The 13,021-nt window shown below is 35.6% G+C and overlaps 1 protein-coding gene across 4 annotated transcripts in view; it reads right to left on the bottom strand.

Annotated features, from left to right (window-relative positions):
* PHF3 (PHD finger protein 3) overlaps positions 1 to 13,021 on the bottom strand; it is an 82,794-nt gene that overhangs the window by 3,846 nt on the left and 65,927 nt on the right. For all 4 annotated transcript variants that reach the window (XM_040473864.1, XM_040473861.1, XM_040473863.1 and 1 more), the window contains 7 exons: positions 11,073 to 11,189; positions 9,023 to 9,154; positions 8,314 to 8,449; positions 5,056 to 5,251; positions 4,419 to 4,566; positions 2,351 to 2,440; positions 88 to 283 (listed from right to left, as the gene is read on the bottom strand). In XM_040473864.1, coding sequence (XP_040329798.1) covers positions 88 to 283; positions 2,351 to 2,440; positions 4,419 to 4,566; positions 5,056 to 5,251; positions 8,314 to 8,449; positions 9,023 to 9,154; positions 11,073 to 11,189 — 1,015 coding nt within the window. The remainder of the gene's footprint in view (positions 1 to 87; positions 284 to 2,350; positions 2,441 to 4,418; positions 4,567 to 5,055; positions 5,252 to 8,313; positions 8,450 to 9,022; positions 9,155 to 11,072; positions 11,190 to 13,021) is intronic.

Here is a 13,021-nt window from a genome sequence, read left to right as displayed (position 1 = left end):
AGAATGCAAGCAGAGTCTGTCTTCTCACTCTGGTCTCACCTCCCACTTTTTTTTATTCATACTCCTATTATTAAAATGTATACCTACCAGGTCCATCAAAAGGCACAAGAGGGTGTGGAATTTTATCTGCGGCACCCAAAGGAATAAGGTACATATCCTTAACCTGCTTCATGTTGTTAGCAGCTACTCCATAGCGCTTTCTGCTACTGAAGTATGCAAACAGCAAAGTATAAGAAATTTGATCTTCTTCAGTTACAGGTGTGAAGCGAACCACACAGATTTCCTATTCAAGAAAATCATAAATGACTGTTTAAAATAATAACCTAAAGAATAGCTGGGTTTTAAATATCATTTCTCAACTAGTAATAATCCAGTAAATTTTATAATGATGATTACTGAAAAACATGATTTGCCAACTTAAATGCAGATAAAAATAGTAAAAGGAAGGAACTCTTAGGAAAAGATGTTTGCTGACCCACTGACAGATCTGTTTTATCTGAAGGTGTCCCATAAGACACTGAGTCCCACAATGATTAATTTGCTCAAGGTGACACAATTGTCAGTAACAGAGAAGGTATTTAAACCCGAGTCCTTTGATATCTACACTACATCCTTATTTCCTATCTCATAATCTCCACAAATGGTTGCCTGTATTTTCAGTATACTGAAAATTAATATCACCTACCACCACCCTGCCATGTACACATACACAAAAAAACTCAAATCCAGTGAAAATCCAGAATGGAGACTGGGTGAAAAGAACTGAAATACATAAAACGCCATACGTTTTATGAAATCATTTGGTTTACTCAGGAACTTATTTGTTTGCCTCTAGGTTCTAGAATTTGTTTCCAATAGAAAAGAGAATCCCAATGTAGTATCAATTTGGTAGTGTAAAAAAATGAGATGTCTTTTCATGAACATACATAGTCAAAATGAAGAGAGACAGACCTGCTACAAAGCCTAAATTGATAGAAGTTCCTATACAGAACATGTAAATGAGCTAAACTATGGCTCTCTTATAAAAGGTCTGTCATCTAAACTGTCCTCTTTTAGGGGTGTGTTTCAGTCAGTTCAGGTAGGAGGCATATTATAAAATACTGGGCAGAAGTATATGGGTAGGCCAAGAATGATTCCCAAAATATCCAAGGGAATACCTCCCCAATGCTTTCTTATGACTTTTACTATCATGAGAAAGTGATAGCAAATAAGTGTTGTAACTTTTCTACAATGCTTCAAGTTTCTTTGTATTCTAATACTGTATTAATTTAAATTCTAAAACCTATATTGAAAAACATATATTCATAACGCCTGGGTGGCTCAGTTGGTTAAGTGTCTGACCCTTGTATCAGGTCAGGTCATGATCTCACAGTTCGGGAGTTCGAGACCCATGTAAAGCTCTGCACTGACAGTGTGGAGTTTGCATGAAATTCTCTTTCCCTCTCTCTCTGCCCCTACCCCACTCATGCTTTCTCTCAGAATAAATAAACTTAAAAAATTTTTAAGCAAACAAACTTTAGGGGGTTCCTGGGTGGCTCAGTTGGTTGAGCATCTGATTCTTGGTTTCGGCTTAGGTCATGAGCTCACGGTCATGAGTTAGAGCCCCAAGTCAGGCTCTGCACTGACAGTGAGGGACCTGCTTGAGATTCTCTCTCACTCCCTCTCTTTCTGACCCTCCCCTTCCCCCCTCCCCACTCTCTCAAAATAAATAAATAAACTTTTAAAATTAAATAGGGGCGCCTGGGTGGCTCAGTTGGTTAAGCATCCGACTTTGGCTCAGGTCATGATTTCATGGTTCATGGGTTTGAGTCCCACGTCAGACTCTGCTGACAGCTCTGAGCCTGGAGCCTGCTTTACATTCTCTTTGTCCCTCCCCTGCTCACGCTCTGTCTCTCTCGCTCTCTCTTTCTCTCTCAAAAATAAATAAACATTAAAAAAAAATTTTAATAAAAATAAACTTCTATATACTTAGAGCCACTATATTTTTAGGGTCTCTTTGTTGCCACTATATTTTAAGGTCTCTTAGCCTATGCCCTAACTAAACAAATGACTATAATCAAAGCAAGACACAATCCCAGGAGGAATCTCAATACTTACTTTAAAACATTTCTTTCAAAACAATGACGGAAATCACTAAGAAAGCATACCAGAAGGAAAGAAAAACCCACAGGAAGAATGCTGAGCTGTTCTGAGCTTTAGCAAATGGTTTTAGTTCAGTTTTGTCAGGCACACTATGTAGATTCAGAATTTGTAGTGGCTCCTACCCCCTAGGGTTCCCTGCATAAGAACTCTCATGATTTAGTTTTCAAGTGCTCTCTCATGCAGGTGTAACAAAATAAATTTTCCTTACCTTGGTTCCTGATGCTTTAATTTTTTCAACATAATCCCAAACTGTCTGAGGTGATATCCTGCCACCTACTTGAATACTATCTGGTAGATCCTACAGTAAAAAATGAAGGTGATCAGTATATACAGAATATCTTTACTGTAATATTCATAATTTACTCTAAGACTAATTTAAAATTGGTAATAAAAAACAAGTAAATAAAAAGATTTGCATCATAGAACATAACAAAGTACAGGGATAGCAATCAGGATTTACCTCAAATGTCAACCTCAAATAACCAAGCTGGGTGCCTCAATTGTCAACCTCAAATAACCAAGGTTGGTGCCCAAGATACATGTGAGATAGAATCTGAGGTCATGTCAATTCCCAGTAGGAAAAACAGGCACAGGAAAGTGAAGCAGTGGCAAGCAAAAGACACACCGACAATCCAGGAAGAAAGAGTACAACAGATTTCAGAATATTAGAGATTGTTTTTCTATTCCGCCCACTCCTACCCCCTCACCCCTTTTTTGGTGGTAGTGGGCAAGGATATCATTTAATCATTAACAGCTAGATTTCAGAAGTTACCAAGTATAATTATAGAGTGTATTTCTGCACAGTACTGTAATACTGCACTGTAATACTGCAGTTCATTTTTTTTAACAGTAGAATTTTCTGAAAACAGATGACTATACCTTAATTAAGTGAAGAACTGTGTAACTGAAAATATTTAAAACTTTAATCAGTGTATTTCTATTTTTCTATGAAGCTGAAAAAATTCATAGAAAGCATAATTAATTGATAGTAAATTTGATTTAAGTGTATTTAAATTATTAATTGCTTTAATATTTTATTTGGGACTTTAGTCCTAAACTAAAAGTAGTAAAAAGCAGAGGTGGAATTCTGGAAAGCAACCTTAGAAACTAAGAAAGGAAAATAGTTTTGTTTAAATTCAAATTCCATAGTTCAGGACTTCTTTCCAATTTAAAAGAAGAGTTCTCTTCACCACTGATCAAAGACTAAATTTCTAAAGAGGTTTGTTCAAAAAGAAAAGCATCATGGGTCCATTTAATTTTCCTCTTATAAAATCAACGTTTCTAAAATATTATTTGCCAAGCAAACTAAATGTAAAAGTAATAATTACGTTGTTTATTAAAACACAATGCTAAACAAATAAACTGATCAACGTTAGGCACCATTATACTTAAACTAATTTCAGCCTAATATAAAGAAAAGTTTGTTAGTCTTTAAAGAAAAATAGGCATATATACAATTTAAGACTTTTGAAATACTGGAAAGAATTTTTTTTCTTTTTTAATTTTTGCCTTCATGATCAGGAGACTGAGAATGGATGGAACAGTTTAGATACAAACATAACAGAAAATACGATCTCAACAAAAATACAGTACATGTACTGAATTATTTTCCTACTTCCTGAAACAAAAGAAAAACACAACTTTTCCAAATAGTTCAAAAATGTCATACTTTCTCATTTTTCATAATATAATACTGTAACTGCTTATTTTCCATAAATGTTGCATGACAGTTCCATCCAATTCTTTCAGGTATAAAACCAACCAAGGGTACCTGGAGCAACTATGATCATTGGGTCTCATGGGACTGTCACCTTACTGTAATGTTTCAACTATCACCTACATCTCATTCACAGATAGAGGCAGATAAGAGCTGTAGTCATGCAGTAGGGGAAACATAAGCAACAGGAGAATTAGACTTGTTAACATGGAAAAAAATCTTCTTGACAGGCTAACTCTGAAGTCCATACTAGGTAGGTCAATCCTTTAAAGAAAAACTCATGATATCCATGCAGACTCTCATTAATTTTTAATACTCTGACATACATCTTACAGTACAGGATTTGTAGGGTGAAAACTTTCAGAACACAGTTATCTACAGTTCAAAAACTTCAGTTGTGAACTCAAAATTTCATTAATTGAATGGTTCTAAGCATCACTGTCAACATACTTATGAATGAAATAAAACATTATTATTTATAATATCATTTTCTCTCCTACTTCTTTTGGAAGCACATATGTCAACCCAAGCAGAAAACGGCAAGAAAAGTTCACAGTACCTCTGTCAAATACTCAGGGGAACCAGATACTGGGTAGGCTTTGGTAACAAATTTTGCTACAGAAGGCATGTTGATAAAACCTTTCCAGATAAAGTTCAATCGAGCCAGGAAGGTAGACTCAACTTCAACAGTTCCAGGCATCTCTGGTCTAAAAAAGGACATTAGAAATTTTCAGCCTAAAGATAATGGTCATGAATAAATACATTTTCTACTAAGTCATCAATTATTTCTATTTTAGCATGTCAAGAAAGCCAAAATACATAAAGGCTATTGATTAAAGATGAAAGTACGTTCATATTTACATAGTCATGACTTACAATATCCTTCACGGGTGGCTCAGATGAAGGTACAGAGAGGTGCGAACAATTTTTATTTAATGACCTATCTCCCACCTCTTGGGACCAACATAATTAAAAGGAATTTTAAAGTCAAGTCCCCACACACAGACTCAAATCTCTAAATTAATTTTAAGTCTTATTCTTTTATCTCAATTAGTTTAATGTTTAAGAAGGTACAGTTCTTTTCTCAAAAGAAAGGTTCCTAAGAAATATGTCGCTTTTCCATATTTGAAGACATCCAAGTATAATTTGGCAAAGATCTATAATAATTATTGAAGTTACAGCTAAGAGAAAATTACCGTGGGGCAGGAGAGAATGTTGATTTCGGAGACTCTTGTTTTTCCTCTTCAAAGAATTCAGAAGCCAAGATGTTTGAGGTTGAAGACAGTGCATCTGCTATACTTTCTGCTTCGTTATCTGAATGTTTACGAGATACTCCAACAACAACTTTAACTTTTTTTGGAGAAAGATCATCTACAGGTGGTGCCATTCGACCTAACATCAGATGACACCAAACAAACCATTTTTGTAAACTGAAATTCCTGTAACTTCATCCATTTCACTTCAAGAGTTATTCAGTGTTTCTGATGGAATTGTTGCATAACCTTAGATTTCCTGGGGTAATTTTTAACTATCATCATTTCTCATGCTGTTATATTACATCTCTCTAATTAATGTGAAAAATTAGGGAAAAAGGATATTAAGCAACTTAGATAAGCTGAAATGGAAACATTATAACTAGAATCTAAAATAAGTTTCTTGGGATACCTGGGTGGCTCAGTCGGTTAAGCATCTGACTCTTGCTTTCGGCTCGGGTCACGATCTCACGGTTTCTGAGATGGAGCCCCATACCGGGCTCTGTGCTGACAACATGGAGGCTGCTTGGGATTCTCTCTCCCTCTCTGTCTCTGCCCTTCCTCTGCTTGTGCTATCGCTATCTCTCTCAAAATAAATAAACAAACATTTTTAAACTAAGTTTCTTGATTCCCTAGCAATTTTTCTTTTTTTTATTTAGAGAGAGAAAAGGCAAGCAGGGGAGGGGGTCAGGGGGAGAGAGAGAGAATCCAGGCAGGCTCCACACTCAGTGTAGAACCAGATGCAGGGCTTAATCCCACAATACTGGGAACATGACCCCGAGCTGAAATCAAAAGTCAGATGCTCAACAAACTGAGCCACCCAGGTGACCCCCTACCAATTTTATACTAAATTACACCAAATTCCAAGAGAAGTTACTTGAAAAAGAACTGAGTAAAAAAAATCTGTATCCTACTTTGTGTTACATATAGCAGCAGCTCATAACACAAATGCATAGTACAGTTACTAAACATGAAAAATGTAGTAAAGTTTAAAAAATGACACTGGTTTTAGCCTATAGCACCAAGAAGGAAACAAATCACTCAAACTTTCTGAAAATAGGTTAGGTCTAGTAGTGTTTAACAAATGTTTTTTGTGCTAACATTACATTTACTAAAATATTACCATGGAAATTATTAAAGTTAATAGAAATCACTAAGTATTTTTTATTAAGATAGAACTACATGGGTGAACTTAAAAATACTATTAGACCATGGATAGCTTTCTTTAAGAATAGTAACGTCTCAGGGAGCTTAGGTGGCTTAGTCGGTTAAGCATCCAACTCTTGATTTCAGCTCAGGTCATGATCTCCTGGGTTTTCGTGGGTTCGATCCCATGTCAGGCTCCAAGCTGACAGTGAGGAGCCTGTCTCCCTCTCTTGCTACCTCTTCCCCCACTTGAGCCATCTCTGTCTCTCTCAAATAAATAAACTTAAAAAAAAGAACAACAAAGTCTAAAAACATTCTCTCTGCCCTTTAAGTCTTTAATCTTGTACAGACGGTAAAATAAACACGATTTTGAGAAGATATGATTATTAATATAATTTAAATTCCTTATACATCCCTATTTCTTATGCCCTAAATCTAGCCCATCTCTAGCATCTATCAATATTACCTAACGTGATTATCTCAAAGCCTCCACTTACTTCCATCTCCAATTACTGCTCTAATCACTCTAATTAAAACCATCTTCATCTCACATTGGACTAGTGCAGAGGCTTCCTATCGAGTTTCCCTCCTTCCTCCCTTGGCTTCTCCCACTGTAATACCTTCTCACCACAGTTAGAGAGATCTTCATAAAATTCCAATTTGATCATGCCATTCCCTTGCTAAAAAAACCCTTCAATCAGTATCCACTGCTCTTAGATAAAAGACCGAAATCTTCAATGTGGCTGTAAAAGTAGATTTTCAGTATTCTGATCATGATCTGTAAAGTCATATTTTATCTCATGATCCATTACTTATACACACACACACACTCAACACATCTGTGTATGTGTGTGTATATACACGTGTATGTGTGTATTATTTTGGTTATATATAAATAACCAGAATTAAAGTTTCACAAAATGGTACACATCTTTATAAGAGTAATTCACTGTGGTATTTCATATTGTTTTTGTTTTTGAAATGCTAGTAACTACTTACTAACTTGATTTCACTAAGAAGTCAATCTGAAGTTCAAAAGGCAATAATACAAAATGTGATCCCTAAAGTATCTCTTCAAACAAATCATATGCCTCTCTCCTCTTCTTGAATTCAATTCAAGCTCATGCCATTCCCAGTATTCAGAATGGTCTTCCCCTTTCAGTCTTCATGTCTCAGCTTAAATATCAATTCAAGTCTCCCCAATGCCTCACTCTAGGCTAAGTCTTCCTGCTAGCTAAAGACACTTATGACTGTACTTCTACTCAAATCATCACCTGCCTGTCTTTCCCACTAGGCTTTATGGTTTCTCTTAAGGCCTGGATAATATCTGACTCATTCACCACTATATTCCCTGCACCAGAAAGTGCTTGGCAAAAAAGATTTCAGTAAATATTTACTGAATGAATGGCCAGATATAAGAATACTAGAGAAAAGATATTTTGGGATTTGTTTCATTTGTTATATGTAATAATAAAATATGAATGCTGTTTTATTCCTTCACCTAGTAAATGACAATACCATCACAACTGTGCAACAGTTCTGATGCCTATTCTAATGCTTAAATTCTAGTCTTTTGACTCTGAGTTGGTTAAGTTCAGATCTTACATAATACAGTTAATTCTAGATAGCAAACTATATGATAGTATCAAACTATACCTCAACTCTGAAGAGCAGTCATTCTAAAACTGTGCTACTCCTCAAAAGGAGTGAGCAGGTACCCCACCACCAGTACAGAGAAAACAAAAACCTATTTAGATTACAAATACAAGTATCCCCCTTTCAAAGTGAAAGCAACATTTCAGAAAGAAAAATTTCCAAGAGTGCCTCGGTGGCTCAGTCAGTTGAGCGTCCAACTCCGGCTCAGGTCATGATCTCACCGTTCCTGAGTTTGAGCCCCGTGTTGGGCTGTGCTGATGGCTCAGAGCCTGGAGCCTGCTTCAGATTTTGTGTCTCCCTCTCTCTACCCCTCCCCGCCAAACTCGTACTCTCTCTCTCTCTCTCTCTCTCTCTAATATAAACAATAAAAAAAACAATAAAGGAAAAATTTCCAATTACCTATGCAAATTTTACAGTTAAGATCAAAAAGATGTTGTCTATGTTGACTAGTGGTATCTTTAGACATAGAATCAATCTCTTCTTTCTGTTTTTCAGATCCTTCTGTCTTCTCCAATGACTTGTTAGCTGTAGGTTCCTAAAAAAGGAATAAAAAGTTTCAGCAGACAAAATTTTGTCCCAATTAAAAATCAACTTATATTTCATATTGATACATGAAAGCTATTCCATTCACAGGTTGTTTTTCACTATTTCTTTATAAAACAAATGCTAGATATTAATTATGACTTAAAGTAGAGCAAAAACTCAAGACATTCTTCAGTCTTCATTCCTTAAGGCCTCTAACAAGATTTCCTATTATTTTCTCACTGATATTTGAAAATAAGAAAAGTTGTACCACACTCTCAAACCAGTCTAAGAAGCACCTACAGATTTATAGGCCTACTGAAGAATTTGCAAAGTCCTACAGATCCTGAGAATCTACATTTAAACAAGTGCTTAAGAGGTGCCTGTGATGCAGATAGCCTGCACTTTACATACAAAGAAACAATACTGTAAACACTCAAAAAACCATGAAACCAATGAAATAAACTACTTTAAAATATATATATTTTTAAAAATCTTCTTTCGACTTAAAGAACATCTGAGGCAAATAAATCACTGAATCTTCATGTTTTGAGCACTACAAACATGACACTATTATAATTTTTACCTGAATCTCCATGGCTGCTTCCTGTTCCTTCATTGGGGCATCACTCTCAATTTCTATTTCACCTTTATGAGTTATTTTTGTGATTGGCCGTCTTTCCACTTCTCTCTGCTCTTTCTCAATCATCTCTATGGTCTAAAGGAAATATTTTAAAGAAACATTTCACAATTGAAATATACATATTTCCAACTGTACAGCTTTAAATAGTAAGAGCTTATCTAAAAATGAAAAAAATCATCATAGATGATTTTTAATCTTTAGGTGGTCTCTCAAACAACAAATATACACTGAATACTTACAAATGTCAGAGACTGTTTTAAGTGCTGGGTTTACAAGCCATGAGAAGTTCACACATAAATTAACCAGAGGGAGCTGAAGTGCAATGTAATTTGCAAAGGGTTGAAACATGATATTTACCTGCTTTCTGATTTAGTATAGTAGCAGCTGCCACAGGGAAATGGGAATTATTTTCCTCAGATTCCTAACTTGATGTTCTTAACACTCCCCCAAATAGTGGAAGTTTATTCAAATACCAAAAATTATCAGGTAGTCCCCTATCAGTTTTCTCCTGACCAAGCTTACTTTGTGACGATGAACAAGCCTGGCAACACAATAATAAGCAAGTGTAGCAAAAACTAGTAAAAAGTAGCTGAGAGTGGAACAGGTTAAGAAAGGTAAAGATGGTCATTTATTTTGCCTTTGTTATATGCAAATCATCCTTTAAAGAAAGAAATCAGATACATGGCCTAAAGGAAGAACAAGCTGGTCTCCAAAGCAGGTAATACTTGCAGCCACATTTCAATGCAGAAGAGAGGCGTGTACATACTTGGGACATGGAGAGAAAGATAAGGTGATACTATTTCCAAATTAAGAGGAAAAATTACACAGGGTGAAAGTGAAGAAACATGTGAATAAGTGTAATATATGAAATCAAGGCCCTGTGCTTCAAACTAGATTTAGCAGAAGATCCACATGGAGGCTTAATACCTGAGATGCAAGTATTATGGAAAAAACAATCAGGTAAATCATGTAGAATTCCTATGAACTGTAAATAACCAATACTTTCTAGAATGAAAAGCTAACATTCTAGGGCACCTGAGTGGCTCAGTTGGTTGAGCCTACAACTCGTGATTTTGCTCAGATCATGGGATCGAGCCCCACGTCAGGCTCTGCACTAAGCATGGAGCCTGCTTACTATTCTCTCTCTCTCTCTGCCCCTCTCCCCTGCTCATGCTCTTTCTCTCTCAAAAATAAAAAATAAGTAAATTTTAAAAAGCCAATATTCTGAGGCCACTGTAATCAAACTAATAGATCATGTGGTTATCCCACTGCCACAATAACCCTAAGTCACACATTCACTTAATCAATCTTTAAAGGTATTTCAAGTTCACAACACCTAAATGAAAACTCCTGGCACTGGTGACTTTCAGAACTTTTTAATTTTAAAAATGGACTATGCTGCACATACTATTTATGTTACATAACACCTCAGTCAGACCTGGGACAGAGCTACTTAAGCCCACAACATTTCTGTAAATATGAGCATCCATACGTGACAATTTGGGTCAGGTTTTATCAATAAATGTGTTAAGGGAAAAAAAATCCTTGTTTTTCTGACCTTTTGGTGTTTGAAATTTGAATAATAAGGGATTATAAACCTGTAAAATTTTCATTTTGACTTAATCTAGTACTACAAATTACCAATATTCATTATACCTTCAAATTGTGCTTCTGAAAAGTATAGACGTGATTAAGAAAAAATGTGCCTAATTTCCCATCTTTCTGATTTATGAAATATAACAAAACACAAGTTAATTATGTAACCTTCTAACTGAAGAAAATGAGAAAAAAGCAGCAGAGATAGGGAAAACAAAAGATTAAATTTAAGAACTCAGTTAATGGAAGATAAGTAATTTAGAAGAAGCATAGAACAGAAAGTCTGTATTACTGCGCACTCTGTTAAATTACCTCTGTGTATACATATAATTTCTCCCCTATGGCTGAAAAATATAGGTTCTGATATAGCCAAACACATATTCATAGATAATCTTACATGTCTGTTTTCTCTCCGTCTCCAAGCAGCTAACTCTTTAGAAGCTAGTTCTTCTGGACTCATTCTTATAAGATGATCAGGGGTTACTTCTCCTTTCAGTACTTTTTTAAATAATATCTGCAAATATTTAAAAATGGGAATAAAAAGGGGAGAAAACATTTTTAAAAGAAACTGGAACTGCTGTATAAAAATTTGTAATAAATAAAGATGCAATATTTAAACCGGATTTACAAATGTCTATTTATAAATCATCTACTACAAAGAGATTTACTGACAACCATATATTCTAGGAATTTTTCATCTAAGGTAACAAACACACCTTTCATATAAAAAATCAACACAGGGGCACCTGCGTAGCTCAGCTGGTTAAACATCTGACTCTTGATTTTGGCTCAGGTCATGATTTCTTGGTTCGTGGGATCACAAACTGCGTTAACAATGCAGAGCTTGCTTGGGATTCTCTCTCTCCCTTTCTCTTTCTGACCCTCCCCACTCATACTCCCTCTCTCTCTCTCTCAAAATAAATAAATAAACATTTAAAAAATAAATGTAAAAATATCAACACATAGTGAAGAAACAGGTACAGTAGAACCATTACAACATCTATCCAAAAATTGTATTAAAACTGTTCCCCTACTCCCACCCTCCCCCAAAAGAAGATCCTGTCTCAGAGTATTCCCAGTGATACACTCTGTCATAATAGCCAACCTGTAGTAAACAGCAAGGTACCACATAAAAGTATTTTATTGAATGTGAGGTCTTTCATATTTTTAAGATTTCATAGTTTAAATTTTAACAGGCTTTGGAGGGACTCCAGAGCAAAGAACCAACTGCAAGAAAGAAACCCAATGGAAATAAATGTTTACTTACTGAAGAAAAGCTTCCAGACTATATAATTCAAGAAGTATCTGATCCCCTGGACTATGATGGCAGATTATACAATGTAGATTTCTCTTAAGTAGCTGTTAGTATATACTTTAAGAAAATACCTCATATCACATACTATTGCAACTATCATTATACAAATTGACAAAATGTTATCACTTAAGTGAAAATCTTATAAAACTTAAGCAAATACGTAAGGAGTTTGCATTCATATACATAGCTTTTAAGATTTCCTCTAAGTCTCGAACAAGAAATGCCAGAAAATGATTAACAGTTCAATTAATATTTGCCTCACTGCTAAAAGATATTTAGAATTAAAGTCTTATTTAAATTAACAAAATGTTTTTTTTAATGTTTATTTTTGAGAGATAGAGACAGAGTACGAGTGGGGGAGGGGCGGAGAGAGAAGGAGACGCAGAATCTGAAGGAGGCTGCAGGCTCTGAGCTGTCAGCACAGAGCCCAACACAGCGTTGGAACTTGTGAACTGTGAAATCATGATCCGAGCTGAAGTCAGACGCTCAGCTGACTGAGGCACCCAGGTGTCCCAACGAAACGTTTTAAAATAGTATTTTTTACATAATTTTTTTTTTTTTAAGTACTGCTGCTCTGCTTTTAGATTCAAATCAGAAGTACCATTATAGTGGGGCACCTGGGTGGCTCAATAAGTTAAGCATCCAACTCCTGGTGTCAGCTCAAGTCATGATCTCACAATTCCTGAGTTCAGCTGACCGCTCAGAGACTGCTTGGGATTCTCTCTCCCTCTCACCCTGCCCCTTCCCCTACCCTCAAAAACAAACAAACAGAAGTACCATTACAGTATTTGTTATGAATTTTGGCTTAACAGAGTTTTTAAAACATACATTTGAGTAAATTTTTAATAAATTGGATTAAATAAGGGACATAATGGAAAGAAAATTCACATAAATCAGGTTAAGACAGACTTAGCAGTTTACATTTTAATAGACTCATTATAGAACACTAGTTACCACTATTCAGAATTCATAATTCAGTGCAGTAGCCAAAGACTATTAAAATGACACAGTCTCGGGGCACCTGGGTGGGT

This window comes from Herpailurus yagouaroundi, unplaced genomic scaffold, assembly GCF_014898765.1.
Source record: "Herpailurus yagouaroundi ecotype Mexico unplaced genomic scaffold, PumYag 139, whole genome shotgun sequence".
Taxonomy (NCBI): Eukaryota; Metazoa; Chordata; class Mammalia; order Carnivora; family Felidae; genus Herpailurus; species Herpailurus yagouaroundi.
The sequence above is the reverse complement of the archived record's forward strand: the minus strand, read 5'-3'. Positions and strand labels throughout refer to the sequence as shown.